At 54.9% G+C, this 21727-nt stretch overlaps 1 protein-coding gene across 1 annotated transcript in view; it reads left to right on the forward strand.

Annotated features, from left to right (window-relative positions):
- Nucleotides 1–1710: 1710 nt before the first annotated feature.
- Nucleotides 1711–21727, forward strand: part of TBX5 (T-box transcription factor 5) — a 42177-nt gene continuing 22160 nt past the window's right edge. The window contains exons 1-7 of the mRNA XM_037511532.2: nucleotides 1711–1835; nucleotides 3521–3705; nucleotides 5282–5376; nucleotides 7356–7475; nucleotides 8167–8314; nucleotides 11976–12128; nucleotides 19357–19448. Of these exons, the coding sequence (XP_037367429.1) occupies nucleotides 3559–3705; nucleotides 5282–5376; nucleotides 7356–7475; nucleotides 8167–8314; nucleotides 11976–12128; nucleotides 19357–19448 (755 nt within the window). The 5' untranslated portion in view covers nucleotides 1711–1835; nucleotides 3521–3558. The remainder of the gene's footprint in view (nucleotides 1836–3520; nucleotides 3706–5281; nucleotides 5377–7355; nucleotides 7476–8166; nucleotides 8315–11975; nucleotides 12129–19356; nucleotides 19449–21727) is intronic.

Genomic DNA, 21727 nt, shown 5'->3' on the forward strand with positions numbered 1-21727 from the left:
GAACTTAAAGGGATTGGAGAGGTCTTTCTGGATTTCCCCTTCTTTTTGCCAGAGATGCTGCGATCCAGGCGCACCCTGAAGCCATGTTTGTTCTCCATCTTTGGGGGTGGGCTGTCTCCTCCTTAGCAAGCCCCAAATCCTCTGAGCTGACATTTTGGAAGGGTGAGGGTGTTTTCACAAATAAATAAACTGTCTTAGTAAAAGGCTGTTTGAAAACAAATCTGGGAAGTGGCTTGAGAACTGCAGCAACGGCACAGGTTAGTTTTCCGCCCGTTCGCTGGGATTTTCAGGCTGGACGTGCGCCGTGGAACCCCGCAGCCCTGAGGCCTGGCCTGGGGTTTTCGTTCCAGCAGCCGCAGCGGGTCTTACCAGGTGGCTGCCGACCTCCAGGGCAGTTCTCCTTCTGCCCCTCTCCCCAGAACTTGGCCTACAGGCCTCAATCTCTAACCGGACTTCCAGAAAATAACAGATTGAGGCGGACAGGAGATGAGGGGATGGGGGGGGGTCAATGGGGCAGAAACCCTGACATTTATCCCCACACCCCAACACTTGGTAGGCTGATCTGGGTCTGCTCAGGCAAAGACCCCATGACTGTGTGGGCACCTCTGCTGGCCTCTTCAGCTGGCCCCTCAAAATAATACATTTCAGCGAGGGGGGAACTGCAGCAAGAGGATGAAAACCCCAGCCAGCTCCCAAAGACTGTTTGATTATTTTAATACGACTGGGCACTGCCTTGTATACACCTCCAGCCAGGGAGGTCTGGTGGCCCTGGGGGATGGGGCCAACAGTGATTTCTTGGCATCTTTGATCTCAGGCCTCAGCCAAACACACCTTCACCCTCCCTTCACCCCGGAGTCACCGAGAGTCGGGGTGATGAGTGGGGGGGGGGAGAGATGTCAGGGCGGCTAGGGGCGGGCTGGCCCAGGCAGGGTCACGCCGCTCTGTCTTGAGGTCAGCGCCGGGGAGGGAGCTGCCGAGGAGGTGCTCAGCCCGCGTGCTCGCTTAAAGCCTCTCCGCTCGGTGCTCGCTCGCCCGGTCCCCGAGTCTGCTTCCCCGGGCAGAAGCCAACCCGGTTTGCGATGATTTGTGCAGGATTTTTTGTAGCCGCCGAGCCCCGCTCCGAGAAGCAGAGATGGATGGAGGCTGGGAAGGGGGTGGAGAGGAGGGGGTGATCTCCAGGCCTGGGTTTGAGAGCAGGGTTGTGATTTGAGTGTTGGGGAAATCTAATGGAAAAGGTGGTTGGGGGAGGGAGCAGGGAGGGAGGGAGGGAGAGAGGCAGAGGCAGGCTGCGAGCTGTGGCAGCTCGTGGGATAGGCAATTTCAGTACTTTGTAAGCATCCAGGCAGCCCAACGTCACAGAGCTCAGCTGAGTCGACTTGTGTTTCTGAGAGAGAGAGAGAGAGAGAGACTCTGACTCTTACCTCTGATTCCGGAACTTTAACCCTGAAAGGGGCTCTCAGGGAGGACTTGAACAGTTCCAAGTTCCAAGTCTCCCTCTTGTGCAAGGGCGGAGGAGCGGGGTGCTGAGGTTACACTATTGAGGGTGCCCCGGAGGCTGCCCTTTCGCGTTCCTTGGAGCCTTTCTGGCGCCTGGCAGCTTGGAAGCCTTTAGGGAGAGCGGCTGCAAGGCAGAGGAGGTGTGTGTCGGAAGTGGGCAGTCGCTGCAGAGGCTTCAGCGGTGGGTGCGCCTTTGTAGGCAGAAGTAGCCGCTGGTCCGGGCGAGCCGTCCCTCGCCTGCACCCCGGAGCCGCCATGCCCGCTCCCCCGCCTGGCCGCCGACTTCCCTGCTAGGAGCACGGGGGGAAGTGGTGAATGCACCGGCTTCACCGAGCGAGGTAACAGCTCTGCAGACGGCCCGGGAGGCTCGGGAGGGCGCCGGCTGGCCGAGTCAGCTCCGGGGCGCGCGGATGGCGGGGCTTGCCTTGGGTTCTGCGGGCCTCGGCGTGCAGAGACCTCGCGCGCTCCGAGCTCCCGGCGCGGGGTCCCGGCGCGGTGGCAGCAGCGTGGAGGTTTGCAGGACGCGCGGCCTGGTTCTGTCAAACCGCATCTCGTTCGCCCCCGCGGCCCGCGAGCTCCCCGGAACCCTGGGAGGTCTCGGGGTGGGAGAGTCCCCCAGGCCGGCGGCGAATGGGAGCGCACGTGGGGGACGCCAGCTTCACTTTCTTTTGTTGTGAGAAAACTGCTCGACTCCCACCACCGCCTCCCCCAAACCCCAAGGGCGTGGTGAGAGAAGCCGCTTGGGAGCCGGGCCCCTTTGCTGGGTCTCCGGTCGCTGCACACCAGGGCGGGATCCGGCCTTCGGCTTCAGCAGTCGCTAAGATTTCGGGGGGCATCCCGTGCACCCCTGCCGGGTCTCGCCGGCTTTGGAGCGAGGAAGCCCCTGCGCGGGGACGCAGAGGAGGCTGCAAGGAGAGCGCAGCTGGACGCAGGCTCCTCCGGCAGGGGCAGGAGCAGCTCTGCAGCCGCTGCCCGGCGCGCTCCAGCCTCGGACGCCCGCAAAGCCGGGCCCTTCTGCGCGTCGCGGCGGATCCAGGCGGCCGATTCCACGCCGAAGCTCGGGATGTATCTCAGACCCGTTTTGTCCTGTCAACCCGAGCTAGGCCTGCAGCTCCAGCGAGCCAGGCCCGGCTGAAGCTCGGCGGCGCTGCCCTCGGCCCGGCCGCTCCACAAAATGCCGGTCCCGGCCCGGGGAGGCGAGGGCGCCCGGGGAAGGCGCACCCCCGGGGGCGGCGGGGCGCAGGCGGCGGCTCCCCCTGGCGCGCCTCCCAGCGAGCTGCTGGGGGACCCGCTCCTGCCCGCGCGGCCGGATCCGCTACCTTTTTTTAACGTTGCTCACGGTGGGGCGCAGGGGAGGACTTGTAATGCTCTAGGACTGCTAATTTTAAGGCCCGTGACTGATAAAGGATGGACAGGAATACTGCGTCCCGGCCGGCCCTCGCCACCCGCAGATTCCCCCTCCCAGGGTTTTGGTTTTGCAAGAGCCGGGTTATTCCAGGCGTTGCGCCTGCTGCAGGACGGGCCTCCTGTGGCTGGTTCCGATCGGGAGAGTTCTGGCGGGCTCTTGTAATTGCAGGAAGAAGAAAAAAACTCTCAAAAGGACACTAGTTTTTTTGTTTTGTTTTGTTTTTGGTTCGTACCCAATAGCTTCCAAAAATACCCAGGCCTTATCTTTATTGGCTCTTCCAGAAGTCCAGACAGATTTGACGGGCAGCTCGCTTATCGCCGGGAGCCTGCGCAGGGGAGATGCGGGCCTCCCCTCCTCCGGGCTGACGCGGGTCTTTCGCAAGAGGTTGTGCGTGGTCATAAAGTAATAGTAACGCGAATAACAGCCGGCGCTTCTGCAGCCTCCCTCAGCTGCCAGCCGGGGTGCCTGGTGGCTGCACGCAGCCCGGATTGCTGCCTCCTGTCACTGGAACTGGGTTTCCGAATTGGGGTTCCGACCTTCTCCTTTCTCTCTCTCTCTCCTCTGCTCTCCTAACCTCTCCTCTCCTCTCCCCGCCTCTCCTCTCCTCTTCCTCAGAGCAGGACCCCGTGTGGGCACAGGGCCCCGGGCACACCATGGCCGACGCAGACGAGGGCTTCGGCCTGGCCCACACACCCCTGGAACCGGAATCCAAGGATCTGCCTTGCGACTCCAAACCCGAGAGCGCACTAGGGGCCCCCAGCAAGTCGCCAGCTTCCCCGCAGGCCGCTTTCACCCAGCAGGTAAGAAGCCCTCGGTGCAGGCTTCCCCGGGGCGCACAGAGTCTTGTCCGGAGGGGTATGGGGCAGCCACTGCCTGCACCGGCTCCTTCCCTTTTTATCCCCACCTTTCCAGGCCCTGCCTCTCCAATTACCAGTATATTCCAATGCGTAGGGTCCTGCCGAGTCTCCTGATGGCCAGAGGATATTAGAAATATATTAAAGTCGTTGGAGTTTTGATGATCCCCCTTTAAGGCCGGCCAACAATGGCCCAGGTCTTTGCTTTCGGCCGCCCTAGGTGTAGACTCGGCCCTGAGCGCCTCATTAAGGGCCGGGTCAGCGGCTGCTTCAGGCGGGCATGAGCGATGGCCTGACCCCTCTTCAGATCTTTCCGAGCCTTGGCCTCCGCTCGCCTCCTCCGCGCCGCGGCGCGCACCCGCGCAGCGCACCATTTGTCTAGCGACCTCGGCCTGGCCGGCTGGCTCGCCCCGCCGAAAGTGGGGTGCGCGCAGGGCACCGCGGGCTCGCCTGGTGGGGAGCTGGGCCGGGGCAGAGCCTGCAGCCCCGGCGGGGCGCTCGGTGCAGCACCCCGGGCGCGCTGGACGTGGAGAGCTGGCCTTGTAGACCTTGAAGATTTCAAATAGTGTCAGATAGATCCATGCCGGCTGACGCGCCAGAAAGATCCTGGACAGAACTAAAACGCTGGGGTTTTGATGCCTTTGCCTTTTTACTTTCCATCGACTTCCCTTTCCTGGAAAATGTGGATCTATTTACAGGAAAGCAGAGAGCGTGCGCTGCCTTTTCAGCAAAAGATTTTTTTAAAAATCTTTTGCTGAAAAGCAAATCTAGTCTTAGTTATATGTGATTGCAAGAGGAAAGAAAGTTTTGTCTATTCTTTTTTTTTTTTTGCATTGGTCTTTAAAAGAAATTTTAGTGGAAAACAGAAATGGGTAATGGCTGTGCCCATAATCGAAAGAGCTGGAGGTGAATGAGGCTGGAGGTGGGCGCTCCTGGAAGGCTTATTGACAAGTACATTGAGAATGAATTTTCGTTTGGGGTGGTGGAGACACATAATGGCATAGAGACTTTTTTGAGGTTTATGTTGTATGTGTGTCCATTTTGTACCTGCCTTGGCGAGAAGCAGCATGAATATATACCGTGTTTGCACATCTGTGTGCCTGCATGTGTCCGTCTGGCTGTCCACATATCCTAAGTGGGGTTTTCAAGATTGAGTTTTTTCCCTTCTTTACCTGTGTCTTGGCTAACGGAGGCTGAGGTTGGTCCAGGTTTCTTCTCGACTCTGACCTCCCCACGTGCATCTAGAACACCCGGATGGTTGGGGAGTTTTCTCTAGTTTCATCTTGGTGACTCGAAGGAGCTAGCACTGCAGTGCCGGGGTTAAAATGCCACTGAGCGTAGGCCGGGGTCTGCGGGCAAAGGCGCCAGGCTCCATTGTCCAGACAGCTCCGGGCGCTTATGAACCTCTGAGCACAGAGGCTTTAGAGCAAGGGGTGAGGAGCCTGTGTTGTTGTCAAGTTTGGGGGAGAAAGGCCCACGGTGACTGGGGCTTGCCTGTGTGACCTTTCTCTCCTTCCTGTAGGGCATGGAAGGGATCAAGGTGTTTCTCCATGAAAGAGAGCTCTGGCTGAAATTCCACGAAGTGGGCACGGAAATGATCATAACCAAGGCTGGAAGGTGAGCCAGTCACCTCTGCGCAGGGGTTCAGGGGCGCTGTGGGTGAGGCAAAGAAGAAACGGTGGCTTGGGAGAGAAGAGAGAAGGAAAAAGGGAGAGGGGCAGAGAAAAGGCGAGAAGAGAATAGAGAGGGGAGAGAGAGGTTAACTGGGCACAGGGATCTCCATCAGGGTGAGGGACTCAGAGAAACTGGGCATTTCTTCCACCTCTTGTACTAGAGCCACGAGCCTGGATGCATTCGTTAGCAGGAAAAGGAGCAGAGAGGTTCTGATTCGCTGAGCCCAGGCCTTTGGGTCTCAGGTGTGATTCCTTGCCTCCATCCGCCTTCCCGCTCTGGAGCTAGCGGTCCCAGAGTCCCACCCGATTGCCAAGGTCCTAGCCCCTGCATGTATTCGCTACCTCTTCCATTGTTTATAGAAGCCAGGCGAAGCCTTTGAAACCGAACCACTGAACCGGGGCTCGGCCAGGCTCTATATACAGACACCGATAAACATGGCAGTTTCGCGGAGACACTCACCCTGGAGATCCTCTTAAAAGCTCGCGAGGGTTTTAGCTAGCAACGCTGGACTTCTGGGGGAAGGCATGGGAGAACCCTGAAGCTCCTTATCTCAATGTTCCGGCAGCCCTGGGGACATCCTTGCCACAGCCTTACTTGTGCTGGACCAGACCTGCCCGGCCACCAAGGGCAGAAAGCCCCACTGGGCTCCCGGCAGGCCGGAGAGGCCGAGAAGCCCGGGAGGCCCAGTAGGCCCAAGCCACCGAGTGTGTGAAGGGGGGAGGGTGGAGTGGCTTCACCAGACTTCCTGGGGTCTCCAGCCGAAGCCTCCCTCAATAAACTGACAACAGTGACATTTATTATTATTTGAAATTAAACAATGTCTGCTCCCCAGCTTGGCCTGGGTGAACTAGGAGGCGCGTTCTGTTTATAGCAAAGAACTAAGGTCTTCTTCCCATTCTGCCAAGGGAGGAAAGACGGGACTGGGGCCTCCGTTCCCCCCAGCCTGAGCGCACAGGATTTAACTATAAAAGGCCTGCTAAGCTTCCCTCCCGAGCCTCCGCCTCCAGGCCCACTCGCTGGGGCAGATAAACACCAGGAGGCAAGGCTGCTGGGTTTGAAGGGAGAGGCCTGTTCCACTCACCCCTTCCCTTCCACGCCAGAGCGAGCTGGGATGCAGGAACTTGTCTTTGCACCCAAGACAGCCTGGGGAAGGCTAGCTGTCCCAGGCGTGCTCCCCGGAGACGCGCCGGGAATTTGGAGGCGCCTGGGTGCTGAAAGCGGGAGGGCGCAGGCAGCAGGCTCCCAGCTCCGCAGCTCCGGCACCGGCTCCCCAGCCACCAGTCCTGGGTCAGGCCCCGGCTCTTGCAGCACCGGATCTGGTTGGGTTTTGAGTTTCTTTGCCTAGGGCCAGAGTTTAGCTTCTCCAGGCAGGAGCCCCAGGCGCCCTGGGGGAGTTGCAGGGGGCCTTGGGGAGGAGGTTCATGCCACACACTCGTGTCAGAGGTCACCCACAGGGGAGGGGTGGAGGATGAACCGGGGGCGGGAGGCAGATGGGCCCCCACGAGGGTGCAGTCCCTAGGGTACCCACGTGACAACAGCAGCTCACACCCCTTGGGAGCACCTGGTTAGGCTGGGGGGGCCGGCTTTTCACCTAAGAAGTCTCCTCTTGCCCCCCACCTCCCAACAAAAAAACAGGTGGCTGTGAAAAGAGCATTTAGCAAGAGTTGAATTGGGGGACCCTTTTCGGGCCCTCTTCAAACCACTTCTCTGGAAGATCTGGTCCTGTTTTCCTCCTGGATACCAGTCCCCGGCTCCTTCCCCCAGTACCTCCAGGAAAACCCGGGCTGGATCTCGGCAAGTCGGAGCAGGGGCCGATTTTCTCTTCCACGTTTCTCAAGAAATCACTTGTGTTAGAATTTGTGGGTGCGATTTACAGAATATTGACATCGTCTGTCTCTCTCCCCCCCCCCATCCCCTCCTAGGCGGATGTTTCCCAGTTACAAAGTGAAGGTGACCGGCCTTAACCCCAAGACCAAGTACATTCTCCTCATGGACATCGTTCCTGCGGATGACCACAGATACAAGTTTGCAGATAATAAATGGTAGGCAGCAGGGGGGCGTGGGTGGGCGGGAATCCCGTCCCCCAGAAGCTGAACCAGTGGATGTGCTTGAGGCCCTTCTGTGGGCTGGAGAGGAGCCCCAGCCCCAGAGAGAGAGGCACGGCCTCTCAGCCTCCATTTTATAGACCAGAAAACGGAGGCTTGGAGAACGTGAAGTGTGTTTCTATCTGGCTGCACCCAGAGGCTTGCATTTAAAAAAGAGCATTGTTCCCAAGTGCTGGAGGTATTTCTGGGGGGTATAAAGCCATTTACAGTTATTTTTTATGAGTTACCTGCTTTGAACATGGCTTTTTAATGAAATTGCAAAATCTGCCCATGGTATTTGAGTGAAACAGGCGAGAGAGAGGCCCATTCCTGGGTGGGTTGGCCCTGAGAGCGTGAGGGAACCCCCTTGGAAAGAGTCGGGGCCTCTAGAGCCCACAGAATCTTCACGGGCAGCAAGAGAACAAGGGGCCCCTCGGAGCTCCTGGTGGGGGAGACCAATGAGGTGGGAGAAGTAGGGTCACCGCGACACCTGTGCCAGGTGTTCTGGGCATCTGGGGTTGCACACGCCCAAGCAAGATCTCAGGGTGGGACTATTTCCAGATCATTCCCACCTCCAGCAGCTCTTGCCGGTGCGGGCTCTGGGGGACCCCTGTACACTCGCGCTAACCGGGGGTTCTGTCTCTCCTAGGTCCGTGACCGGGAAAGCGGAGCCTGCCATGCCAGGTCGTCTCTACGTGCACCCGGACTCGCCGGCCACCGGGGCGCATTGGATGAGGCAGCTCGTGTCCTTCCAGAAGCTCAAGCTCACCAACAACCACCTGGACCCTTTCGGGCATGTAAGTCCTGTGTGCCTCCCAGCCCTGGTCTCTGTCCCAGGCCTCTTCTCTCTCCCCGCCCCCCACTTCTGCCACCCCCTTTCTCCTCTCCCTCCTTAAAGGTTTTCACTCGGGGGCTCCTGGAGCCACCCACCCTCCATTCGGCCTCCCGGCCACCCTTTGTGCAGGTCTTTTTCTCAGGCCCTTTGCTTCTGGAGCTGGCCTCCATTTCGCTTCTTTCTTCTTTCCCGCCTCTCCTCTCTTACTTCTCTTACCTTCTGTTTCCTCTTGTCTCTGTCTCCCCACTCGGTTTGGGCCTGAACGTCCTCCCTGGCCTTCTCTGCCGTGCTCAGGTCTGTGTCTCTCTGGTGGCAGGGATGGGGCCGCTTCTCCTGGCCCAGACCCCCACACCGCATCCCTGCAGCCGCACCCAGCCCTCTGCCTCTGCTGAGGGGCCGGGAGGTGGGGTGACTAAGCTGCTCGTTCTGGTCTGCGTGCTGGGCCAGGGAGCCAGGTCCTTGACCCAGCCCTGTCCGTGATTAGGGGCAGGGGGCTGTGTTTCCTTCCATCCTGCAGAAAACAGGGTCCCCCTCCCCAGGTGGGTACCCAGCACAGACTGAGTGAAGCTGAATCAACACAGCTTTCCTATTCCTTCCAGAACCTGCCTTATTATGGGGGTGCTTGAGCTGAGAGGGACACCCCAGGCCACCTGGCCCTTCTTTTACAGATGGGGAGACCAACGCACCAGAGCCAGCTCTGGGACCCTGCTCCCTTTCTCTCTATCCTCTTGGATGATCTGGGTTACAACTTGCAACTTTCTCCTTCTCTTTGCCATGTCCAGAGCAGGCAAACCTGGACCTGGGTCCTGAGGGACCCCAGGAGAGGACAGACCCCCTGAAACTGCCTGCAGAGTAGTCAGTGTGCAATCTCCCACCCTCCTGGAGAATGTGTGGCCTTTATCGGATTCCCCACGGGCTATCACCCTTTGTCCCCAAAAGAAAACAAATGAAGAACAAGACACTGGCTCTTGGAAACATTACATCATTGGAAATAACTAACCCGCAGGACAGAGCCATGCGGATCAGTGTTAGACCCTCGGCTGGAGGGTTGGGGGGGCTCCGCCTCGCACGCTGCTCCCTGGCGTCCACCCTTGGCCTGCACAGGAGGCTGAAAGCCTCAGCCCCAGTGATGGGAGTGGAGGGAGGGGACTCGCCCAAGGTCACACAGCTTGTTTTCGGAACAGGGGTTGGTGCCTTGGTCTCGCCTCCGGAACTGGTCCCTGCCCTGCCGGTCCTCTCTTTACGGCCCCTGAGCAGGCCCCTTGTCCCCAGCTGGAGGAAATGGAGTGGGAATGGATTTAACTGGGAGGAAGGGGTGGTTTGCAAAGGTCCTAATGAGGAATTTGCTCTTGTGGAGCCTTCAGGTGGAAGCCTGGAAACCACCGGAGGGGGCTGTGGTGGAGAAGCCCTCAGGGGTGGGGTCAGCAGGAGGCTGTTTACCCTTTTGCAGCTGGGAGTTTCTGGGTAAAATACCTCCACTCTTCCTGTAAACGGCGGAGCTGGCCCTGTGGCTCTTTCTTTCACGCATGCAGACTGCAGATGGGACCTGGAGTTTGTGGGGAGGCTGTCTGATCTTTTTTTTTTTTTATTCTTTTTTTTAAAAAAAGATTTATTTATTTATGCATACAAGAGATGGGGCACAGGCCAGAGGTGCAGGTGAGAGGATTCACCTCTCACATAGACAGCGTGGGGAGCAGAACAGGCAGATCTACTGAAATACACTGCTGAGGGGAGCAGCAGGCAGGACAGGGGAAGTCTGCTGTGCACTGTGGGGAGCTCCCTGGCCAGCTCCCTGGCCGGCTGGGGGGATCGAACTCGTGCTGCAGAGGCTGCGGACTGCTTCACAGTGCGGTGCTTAACCCCCTGCACCACCCGGGAGGCCCTGTCTGGTCCGCTTTGTGCCCCTTTCAAGAGCAAAAAGAGAACGGGGCTCTTTTGTGGAGGATCCCCCCGCGACTCCCCCTGGCTGGCTCCTTCCAGAGCCGGGACCCTTACGTGGGGGTGTCCCTGGAAGCCGGGGGCACAGCTAGCTTCCCTCTGCGCCTTTTTGGGGTCGCGCGCAAGCGCGTTCCCTGCAATTTCAGGCCCTGCGCGCCCGGGAAGAAGGGACCGGTGCCCGGGGCTGCCCGGGGTCCCCCGCAGCCGCGCAGCCCCACCCCACGCCCCGGACTTTGTGCAGAGCCGCCCCCCTGCATGAAATTAGGAGCCATGAGATCGTCCTCGCGCTGATGTCTCCACTCGGCCCCAGCCCGTCAAAGCAATTTGGCTAAGCCGGGACGATGGCCGCGCCGGCCGGGGGCTGCGGCGACCCCGGGGCCCCGCTGCGTCTCTCTGTCGCCAGGGCCCCGGCGGCGTCGCTATCGGCCGGGCAGGGGCCGGGCCGGGGAGGCGGCCGGAGATTAGCGCCGCGCGCCCCGGGTCGGGGGCGCGGGTCCGCCGGCCTCGCCCCTCCCCCAGGCGGGCCCCGAGGGTTGGCCCAAGAACCCGGCCCCAGGGTCATCGCTGCGAGTAATCAAAGACGCCCAGACATCCTCCCGCTGCGGCTTGCGGTCCTGGGGAAGAAAAGGCGAGCCGGGCTTTCGCCCCCGAGACGCGGCCATTCGCCCACCTCGTGGGTACAAGGCCGAGCGTCCTGATGAATATCAGCATCAGCAGCCCCCCGGGAGCATCAGCGCCCAGGCGGCATCTGAGCAACAAAAGCGGTTTTACTGGAAGGATGCGCTGATGCTGGAACCCGCGAGCCCGAGGTCCTGGGTGCGTCCCCCCAACATTTGCAGCGGGTGGGAATGCCAGCCGTCCGCTGCGGTAGTGAGGACCCCTGGTCCTCGGAGCACCCGAAACATGCTGCAGAGAGGAAGGAAGAAGAAAGAGAACATTCCCCGCGCACCAGATGCCCCAGTTCTCTCTGAAAAGTTGGTCCAGTTGGAGAAAGAGAACCTCAGAGGCATCCCCGCGGTGGGGGTGCAACCATGCAACCGGGGGGCTGCTGCTCCCCAGCACCTCTCCACCTCAGAGGCCACCTCCTCACTATGCTCTTGTTTTCCTTGTTTCTACTTTGCATATTCTCTAAACAAAAGCCCCAAAGGGTGGTTTTAATCCAGTCCTGCAAATGCTGGGTCTCTTCCTTTGCACCTCTTAGAGTTTTGCAGGTTTTTTTGGGGGGTGGGGTAGCTGGGGTGGGGGGAATTTCTTGTGTGTACGTGTTTGTTTGTTTCTTCTCCCCTTTCCTTCGAAATCGTTGCTCCACTCCCTGCAGGTCCAGATTCTTGCTCCAGACTTGTGGACTCCGGTTGGGGGCGGGAAGTGCCCGATGCAGGGAGTTAATTTATTAAACAAACTTTATTAAGAATCCTGATTTACTGCCCTGTGTGCTTTGGGTAGATTCCTGGAATATTACCCTGGCTTTTTCGGTTGGAAATTGTCATTTTTGAAATGTTTCTTTTTAATGAAATCTCTGGCCCCTTTTCAAAACAGGAGAATAAAACGAACTTTTTTTTTTTTTTTTTGGGTGTGTGTGAACTTGTGTAAGGAGGCTTATTTGGAAGGGTGGAGAGCGGGGTTTTATCTGGAAACAAAAGGGTTTTGATTTTTTCCCCCAATCTCATTTTCTTTATTATTTTTAGATTATTCTAAATTCCATGCACAAATACCAGCCCAGATTACACATTGTGAAAGCGGACGAAAATAATGGATTTGGCTCAAAAAATACTGCGTTCTGCACTCACGTCTTTCCTGAGACAGCGTTTATCGCCGTGACTTCCTACCAGAACCACAAGGTAAGCCCACTGGCCAGGAAGCAGCGTGCTGGGTGCAAGCTCTTCGGCAGGAGTCTCCAGGGTCTTCCCCGGAACTTTGTGCTTTGAGAGGGGCCTCCCACAGCAGGCACCTACCTCTGCCTCGTGGGGCTGGGGTGGGCACTAGCTATAGCCGCTCTTTGTACTATATTCACAGGCTTGGTGCACGTCCACACACACGCACACACACACCCCTCAGTTAGACTCGAACCTGTCAAAGCAAAGATTTGGTTTGCACTCAAATGCACCGAGAAGGCATCCTGCTACACTCAAAATGGCCAGCCAGAAGCACGGCTCTAGCACGGGTGGGGGCCTATAACCTTCCTTCCGGGGTGAGGGGCATCTTTCCCAGTGGGGTCTGTCTCCTCTCCCCCTGCCTGCTGGATGCATTTAACTCAAATATGGGCAGGTGGCAAAGGGGTTGGAAAGTTTGGGCTTGGATTTTCCAGATACTTCCCTAATCAGTGATGACGGCACTAAAGCCATGTTAGCATTATTGAAACAAAGGCAAAAACGGAGCAAGGTATGCCCTCAGCAGCCTGGACCTCAGTCCCCAAAACTTAGACACAACCCCATGAACCCCCTGGGTTGGTGAGGGGAGGCAGGCTGGCAGCCAGTGGGTGGTTTGGGAGAAGGTGCTGCAGTTTGGTGCAGAGATAGGATGGGGCAGACCCCGTGCTATTCAAAACCCACACCCTGTTTTGGAATTCCAAAGTCTGACAGATTGGAACCCCTGTTCCATGACCCCAGGTTGGGGAAGTTGCTCCTACTTTTCCTGAGGAGAAAGGATTTATTTTGATTTGTCAGGATTCACTTCTGTTTTGTAGAAACCTGAATTGCATTTTATTCAGGGGTGGGGAGGGGCAAGATGCAATGTTTCCTGAGCCTCCCTATGAAGAGATCTGGAATTGGGAAAGGGAGGACGTGTGTGTGTGTGTGTGTGTGTGTGTGTGTGTGTGTGGGGTGTGCTCTGTCCCCCCATTGGGCTGGTAGATTATTGGGGTATTAGCAGTGATTTGGGGCTTGAGGGTTGTGGGAAGGACAGTAGGGGTTCTATCTGAGATCAGTATGGTCTGGTTGTGTGGACAACTTATGTGGGGACACCTGTCCCCATCCACAACTCCTGTGCCCCCTGCACAGTGAGGGCACGGGGCTCTGAAGCCAGGCTGCAGAGACCAGGCCAGGGAGCGGGTGGGCAGAGTGCCCTAAAGCCTCCGCCTGTCCCGGTATCCCAGTGCAGGCTGGGTATCAGACAAGGCCCCCCACCCCCACCCACCGCCCAATGAAGCCAGGGCAGGTACAAAATGCTGCAGGACCCTACAAATTCAGATCGTCAGCAAGCAGGCCACAGCAGGTCACGGATCATTCCTGCCAGGACACGGGCTGTCTGGAGCCCCGTCTGGAGAGAACTTCCCTTAGAAGAAAATCTGCCTGGGTTCAAATCCATTTGACTTTGGGCAAATTCCTTACTCATTTTTTCCCATCTGTAAAATGGCGATACCGAGAGAATGATTTTTTATCATGCGGATGAAATGAGACCCTCCACTCAAAGTGTGTAGTGCCGGGCCTGGCAGGATGTTTTAAGGGGGAACAAGGATTTTTTGAGCCCCCCCTGGTCCCCCTTGAACCAGCAAGAGCAAAAAGCACTGAGGTCAATTGCCTTGTAAGTTGCAAAACTATTGCAGGCTAATTTGAGTTTGACTGCGCCAAACAAACCTGTTTCCTGTAAGGCTGCAGTAAACCTATGTTTAACTTTGTGGTGAGGGTCACGGGGAAAAAATGAGAAAAAATAGCAGCAAGGAGTTAAGGAGCACAGATCCCCATATATATGCTTGGAGGCTCCCGGATCTGACTGAGGGTCCAAAAATATGTTGGATTTTTTTTTCTTTTGCCAAGAGAATCAGGTCCATACAGGAAAGACAGAAAGAGGGGTACACAAGAAAGTGACCTGCTGGAGAAATGTGAGGGCGCTCTGTTCATTTTAGGGAAATTCTTAAGCTCTGTGCGTTTGTGATCTTAGGGTACATCAAGGTCGATCTGGGGGAGCTCTCTTTACAGCTTTATTGAGGCATAATTGTCGTACAATAAATCGCAAATATTGAAGCATTATTCGTTCGACATACGAATCTATTTACTCCCAAGTCCGTTACCATGACTACCACTCACTCCTCAGATTTCTATTTAAAAAAAAAAAAAGTCTTCCCTAAAGAACACACTTAGTGATCTGTGCGTGGAACAGATTGTACGACCGCCCTGTGGGGTGTGTTTGTGTGAATTTTGAGCATCCATGTGAGACGCTGTGTCTAAATGCTCACGAGCATAAAAATGTGTCTGCAAATTTGCATCTGGACGTGTGCATGCGAGCACCCCGAAGGCACACACCCCGGGGAGCGGGGCCAGCTGTGCATCGCTCTTTTCAGCCAGCCCGGTGTCCAGAGGAGGGGTCTCACGGGGTGCAGCTTTCTGTCCCTCTCCATCCTAGGAGGTTTCCCCACTTTGAAAACTGTTGCTCTTTGTCAGGGGCTAGTCCGAAAGCCCCTTCCTCATCAGGTCCCCGCGAATATGCCCAGTTCCCCATGAGGACACAGGACGTGTGACTTAAATAAAAGTGCCAGGTGGAGTGTGATTTGTGGACCCGGCCTTGTTCTTTTATTGTCCCACCTGGCCCGAGTGTTGAGACTCGTGGGTGCAAGTCACCACGTGTAGGGCTCAGGTAGGGCTCTGGAGGCGACTGTCTGGGCTCAAATCCATTTGACTTTGGGAAAATTGCTTAACTCGTTTGTACCCATCTGCGCGCTGGGGCTAATCAGAGAATGATTTATGGTTGTGGTTGCAAGGCCAGAGCGAGATCCTCCACGCCAGGTGTGCGATGCGGGGTGTGCGTGGAGCCTGCACCCCGTGGGGCGTGATCCTGGGGCCTGAGCATTCACCACGGGCTGATGGACAGGCCGCTTGGTGCAAAATGTGGGCCCTGGGTCCTCTCTGCCGCCCTGAGTGTTTCAGAACCCGAAAGCCTGAGATTTTTCAATAAGTTCTTATTACTGTGGTTGAAAAACAACTACAAATGTTAGTCTTTGTGGTTTTAGTTATAAGTTCATTCCCCGATCATGTCATCAATTCAAGGACTCTTTGCCCAGCATCATGCTTTGGATAAGTGAGCAGGGAAAGAAAAGCAAGCCCGCTGATTAAATGGCCGGGACAATTTAGGAAAGTGCGAGGCACCAGTTATTTATTATTTTTTTTTGGTCCAGAAGGGCTCAGAGTCTTCAGAAGGCTTTCTCCCCTTGGATGCAGGTACCAGGTGGAGGCAGGTACGTGGCAGAGCTCATTTTTGCTCCTAACAACAGGGCCTATTTCCTCAGGCCAGCTGTGATCCCAAGCTGGATTTGGGAGTTATTTCCCCAGATGGTTGACAGCCTGAAAATGATATTTAAAAACTCGAATCTTCCCCAGCGACGTTCGCTCTGTGAAACGCGTTTTTGTAAGGTTTTCACTGCGGTTGTCAGCAGCTCCACGGCCGTCCCTAGAAATGTTCAGGTGTTAAAAAAAGGTCACGTGGACATCTCCGTTCCCTGTCCCCGCGACAATGGCTCTGTGTTCGCGTGTCCATCCCCCGATATTACCTTACTCTGCCATTAAAAGGCCTTTTCCTCCTGCCTAAATCACCGTGGAAGGAGTCTGTATTTATGAGGTATGAGCTTTCTGGTTGGAACCAGGAAATGAACCCCTAATAGAGAGACATAATTAAGATTTTTGGCCCTCATGAGGGCATTTTTTTTTTTCAAAAGCAAGAATTCACGACAATTATTCTCATTAATTTTTACAACCTCTGTCTCACTGGTTGGAGCTGGCATTTATATTTGTTTTTCCCCCACCCCCGGCGCTCCCCCCGGATATCCGGTTTTATGCTGATTTTAGAGGGAGTACATTTATGTGACGCAGAGAAGTCAGTTTCAGTGGAGGCTTTTGGTGCACATCGGACGTCCAAGCCCGCGTGCCCAGGAGGGAGCGAGCCGGCGTGCTGGGAAGGGAATTTCAGAGATACGGTTGTCGTATGTGAGTGGACGCGCAGCACACAAGGCAGACACGTTCACTGCCTTAAAGTTGGCAGGTGAACATTTCTCAGGGGCAGTTCTCATGTCCTGTAGGCTCAGGACGAGAGCCTCAGTTTACAAGCCATGTAAGATCAGCACGTCCAGGTGCTTATGACGTCCGTCTTAACGATCCCCCGCTTTCCGTGCCTTACCGTGGAAATGCTTTCGACTTGATGATGTTTGGAAGGCAGTATCAATTCAGTAGACACTGCATGCCAGATTTGGGGTTCCACTCTTTTCCTGGGCTCGCAACATGGGGTACGATCCTCATGTGATCCTCAATAGTGGCAGCCACGCCATTCCCCAGGCGGCGACCGTCCCAATTTTCATTTTCAGCCCAGCATTTAAAGTCACATGAGATATTCTACTTTGTTATGAAATGGCTGTGTTCGATGGTTTTACCCGGCTGTCGGCTAACAAAATGTTCTGAGCATGGGTAGGGTACTCGAGGAAGCTGTGAGGCTTGAGAGGGTGGGTGTATGGTAAATGCGTTTTTGACTTATTATCGGAGGATGAGTTTATGGGGATGTAACCCCGTTGTAGGTTGAGGAAATCTGTATCTTGCACACTGAGCTGGTCTTGGGCACTCCTATTTCTGGAAGCTGTGGTGGTAAGTGCAAGAATTAGGTAGCAGGGAACCCATGTGAGGTGCAGGGAATGGATGTGAGCAAAAGCTTTTTGCTGATAAAACATCAAAAGCCACCCTTTCTTTTTTTCTGGGGTAATGTCGTGTTGCCAGCTCTTGGCAGAGCGGTGACACCGCGGCGGCCACGGCATTCAGCTGGACGCCACACCCTCTCTGCCGTCTATGTTTTCGGGATGCTTCAGGGTCTGGGGAGAGGGTGGTCGGGTGCCCTCCAGCTCTTTTTAAATGGTGTCAGCTCTACTTAGCCATTGAGGCTGCACCCCCTTTAAAAAAATAATTAATGGTCCATTGGGTCGCCTTGTATCGTGGCAAGATCTGAGCGGGAACGAGGTCCAGCAGGTGAGAGGACTCAAACTAGAATGGAGCCCGGAAAACACATTCGTGGGGGGCTGGGGAGAGAAGGATGAATAGGCAGCACTCACAGTGCTGTTTTCCAGAAGGATTTTACAGACTTTTCTACTCATTCTGAAGAGTCAGGTTAAAATCAGAAAGCCACAGGAAAGGGGACAGTTAAAAAAAAACAGGGAGGAGGAAATGTGTGTCCCCACAAATACTCACATGAACTAATAGATTAATACCATTTTAAAAAATCTGTGGATTTAAAAGTGTTTTAAAACCAGATTTCTTGGAACGGTTTTGGGTTCACAGAAAAGTCGAGTGGAAAGTACAGAGCATTCCCAAATACCCTCTGTCCCCCCAAACTCCCCCATATCATCCTCCACCAGATGGTACATTTGTTATACATCATTATCACCCCAAGTCTGCAGTTTAGTGCTGGTGGTAGAGCAGAGGGCAGAGCTGCCTTCCGAAGTCCAAGTTCAAGTTTGGGATCACTCTCAGGGCGTTGTGAGGCCTGTGGGCTTCGGGCGCGGGTGATGACAGGCACCGCCATTGTCATTCGTCTCGAGTTGTCTGTTGAGTCCCGGAGTCCTCTGTACTCTCCTGTTCACCTCACTCTCCCCCCTAGTCCCTGGCAGCCACTCATATTTCTGTTATCTCCCTGGGTTTTCCTTTTCTAGGATGTCATATGTTTGGAATCATTAAATATAGCTTAAAAAATGTTTATTTTACGTGTATTTTTATTGTGAACACACATTATCTAAGAACGCTATCTGTCTCTATCTATAGTAATTTTACGTTCACTATGGGGTCTTGGAGTTAGAAGGAAACCCCATCCGACCATCCTGCCAGAAAACAGGACGTGCCAGAATGCCTGCCCCCAAATGGACAAATGAGGGGGTGCACCACTCATCACCCTTAGTGTATCAAAGAAACGCGTTTTCTGGAAGTACATGAGATGATTTTTGTGGCTACTTGAACATGATGGAATCATAGAAAGTGGTTCTCATTGGGATGGTCTTTCTCCCGACCATCTTTCAGGGAGATAGTCATAGTTAAGTACCGGTTTGTGCAAAACACTTTTCGAAGTCTGGTCTCCCCTTGCAACAAAGAGAAGGCAGGCTGCCATTTTGGTCTTCTGGTGGGTACCAGAAGAGAGAATTTCCATCGAATGCAAGTGCTTCTAGCTTGACATCTAGAGATGTGAGATGACGTCTTTTCATGGAATGCATTTTAATCAAAAGTGGTTTGATTTAAATAGAAGTACTAAGCAGACCTGCACGCTGGTGTTAGGCCGATGGGATGACGACGGTGAAGGTGACTTGGTATATTAAGACGTACACGCAGCTTTCAGGAATGGCTTCTAGCAAACTCCTTAGGGCCACCGCCTTCACCTCGACCTGTTACCGAGCACACACACCGATAGAATGAATATATGTTGATGGTTTATGGAACTTCTGGGCCTGGAATCAAAGACTCTGTTTTATTACTGTTCTTGGCAACAAAACTTTTCAAAAAAGAAGAGGGTCTTTCTTCCTTACGTAGATAATTAAAGCGGGTGGAGTGCTGGGTAGCTCTCGTACGTGCTATCTTATAGGTGGGTGTTTGCTTAATTAGACACCACTTTCCATGAGTTAGTAAACTCTGAGGAACTATGAAACCGACATGAAACGAGGCCCAGTAGGGCTTTTGAAAGCAGCCATCAAGTCGTGTTTTGTCCAGACACACAGGCCTGGACCCGCCCTTCCCGTGGTGCACGCCACGCGGCCAGATGTGCCACACCGTGTCAACAGCCCCGCGTGCCAGGGGGAGGCGGGACCGGGTACGGAGGTCTAGATTGGGCTGGGAACACAAAACGCTAGATTAAAAAAGAAAACCCGGCTGGTAGGCAGAGCATGACTCCAATTAACGGGCAAACCGAAACCAGGTTTTTTCCTCTGTTAAAAGCAGTCTGATCTAGAACATTCTTCTGAGCTTCCGCTGGAATGACGGGGTGGGTCTCCTTGACCTGACTGGCTTCCTTGACCGCTCGCGGTTGCCAGAGGCTGAGTCGCCCCGACACTTATTAGCTCCTGTCCGGAGGTAGTCTTGTAGCAATCAAGAGAAAACCAGTCTCTCTTCTTCCCTCCAGATCACCCAATTAAAGATCGAGAACAATCCCTTTGCCAAAGGATTCCGGGGCAGTGATGACATGGAGCTGCACAGAATGTCCAGATTACAAAGGTAAGCAAGGGGACCCCTTGACTCCCTCCTCTGCACCCCAACTGTCTGGCTCCCCGCTCCACCAGCCTTCCTGCCCGAGACCCCCAGGCGCAGAGAGATGAGGCCCTGTGAAGCCTCAAGGAGAAGGAGAATGAGCTCACAGAGGGTTCCTCTCCCACGCATCTCGAGGTGTTGTGCCGAGGGGTCAGCTGTGTGTGGTCCGCAGCTCAGGATGCCGGAAGGCACAGGTCCTCAGTGTTCCCCATCTGCCCAGGGAGCAAAACCTCCCACCGCGGCCTGATCTTTGCCGCCTCTGTCCCTCCAGGGGCTCCTCTCTCTCTCTTCCCAGAAGTCCTGGGCGATGAATGATCGTCTTTTTGGCAACAGCGCTTGGTAAATGAAAGGGCATGTGAACGACTCGATTTCCTGGGGGTGAAGCCCAGACGCACTTGACACCGTGTGCTGTCCAGTGGGGGGATTGGAAGCTGGTGCTAAAAATGGCTCAGTGTTTTTATGTGTCCTGTGGTCACGGTTGCTGATTTGATGAATAGAAGGAGCCGTAGCAAAATGCACACGGTGGGAATTCGCTGCGATTTGGAAGGATTGTATTAGCACTGCCAGTTTTGTCCAACATTCTCTCTACCTCCTGATAGACTTCCAAAATAACTTACCATATGGCAGGAGAATTAGAAATACATCTTGATTCCTTTGACTAAGAAGTGTTCCCCCTGCCGCCCCCCCACCCCCCGCCTTTGGTTGGGTTTAGTGTTTCAAAATAAAATGAGGTCATTTAGGAAGCTTTTCCTTATCCTTTCTGGAAGACACAAGAAGGGAATATCAACAGATGGGCCGGCAGACTCACCCCGAGGAGACAAAAGGCCTAAGGAAATGGGAGGCAGCGACTTTGTGGTTTTAACGTTGGGTTCAGAAATAGGTGCCATGGAAATAGTTTTCAGATACAGGACTGAGCAGCTCTAATTTTGCCTGCGCCTTCAAAATAAACCTGCCTCATCCTAGGGATGCAGCCTCTCCTGTCACCCTACATTCAAGATCACCCATGAGTAAGGTGCTTTTCGTGGCTAAAACAACCAAGTTCTTAAAAGATCATTTTAAAATGTTTTTGGCCGGAAGGATCTGCATTCTTGAAATTGGACGTGGCTTTCTTCTCTGGGCAATAGAAAAGTGGACAACACGCTTCACACGTGAGCTGAGGGGTCACCCCAGGTGTGGTCGGGGATCAGCGTGCAGGTGAGGGTCTAGGCTGTGCAGAGAAGGGCCACCCCACTCAAGCTATACCCGAAGGGCTTAGTCCAACAGCTCCCTCCTTCCCAGCAGGTCAAGAGTAGTTGGGATCACAGAGTCGAAGTGCTATGAATCACCCCTCGAACTTCACCAGTCACCTAGGTTCTGTGGATTCTGCCTTCCTAACGTGTGTCAGAATTCACCCCTGCTGCCCTTCCGGCTGCCCCTTCCAGCCACCTCCTTTCTCTCCTGCCATGGCCTCCAAGCTTGCATAGACCTGACTTCAGTCCTGTGCTTCTCCAGAACATTCCTCAAGCAGTGACCAAAGACTTATCAGACGAGTTTATTCCACATCCAAGGTCGTTCCTGTAGAAAGGTCCAGACCCCTTTGTGCGGTTGCCCAGCCATCCTCCAGCTTTATCCCTGGCCAGTTTCCCTCTCTCAATCAGGCTGAAGAGAGGCCCAAGCCTGTATTCCTTCCATTAGTTTTAAACAGAAGGTTTGGCCTGCCTGGTCTTCTCCCTTGGCCATTTCCTGCCCATCACTAAGTCTCTGTCTAGCTGTTGCCTCTTCCAAGAAGCCGCCCCTGGTCACAAGCTGCAAAGTCGTAGTTGGGCACATCAGTTCCCAGGACCTTCCTGCTCTCCCAGGTCAGGCCAGGGCCATTTTCTCTGGAATCTGGCTGGACAGATGCTGGACACTGCCAGGGAGGCAGGTGGGGGGTGCAGGGAGTGAGAGCTCACACATCAGGGGCTCTGGGGAGTCTGCTGAGCTCTGAGAACACAGGTATTCAGGCTGATGACTCTGCTTTGATCTGAACTGGCTTCCCCCACCCTGGCCCCCTTCAGTTATCTAAGGTTGACTGGGGGTCCAGCTCTGTCTCATTTCTGGGTTGGAACTTGCATGTGGGAGGGAGGCTGGTAATAGTAGGTGCTCCGTAATTGGCATGTTGAATGGAAACTCAGCCTAAGAGCCACATGTGTCATTGTGGCCACATTAGGAGTGGCCTTGGGGAACCAGAGGGCTGAACTAACCCCCACCATGTTGGGAGAGTGGAA

The sequence above is a fragment of the Talpa occidentalis genome, unplaced genomic scaffold (genome assembly GCF_014898055.3).
Source record: "Talpa occidentalis isolate TD23 unplaced genomic scaffold, MPIMG_talOcc4v2.1 talOcc4.14, whole genome shotgun sequence".
NCBI lineage: Eukaryota > Metazoa > Chordata > Mammalia > Eulipotyphla > Talpidae > Talpa > Talpa occidentalis.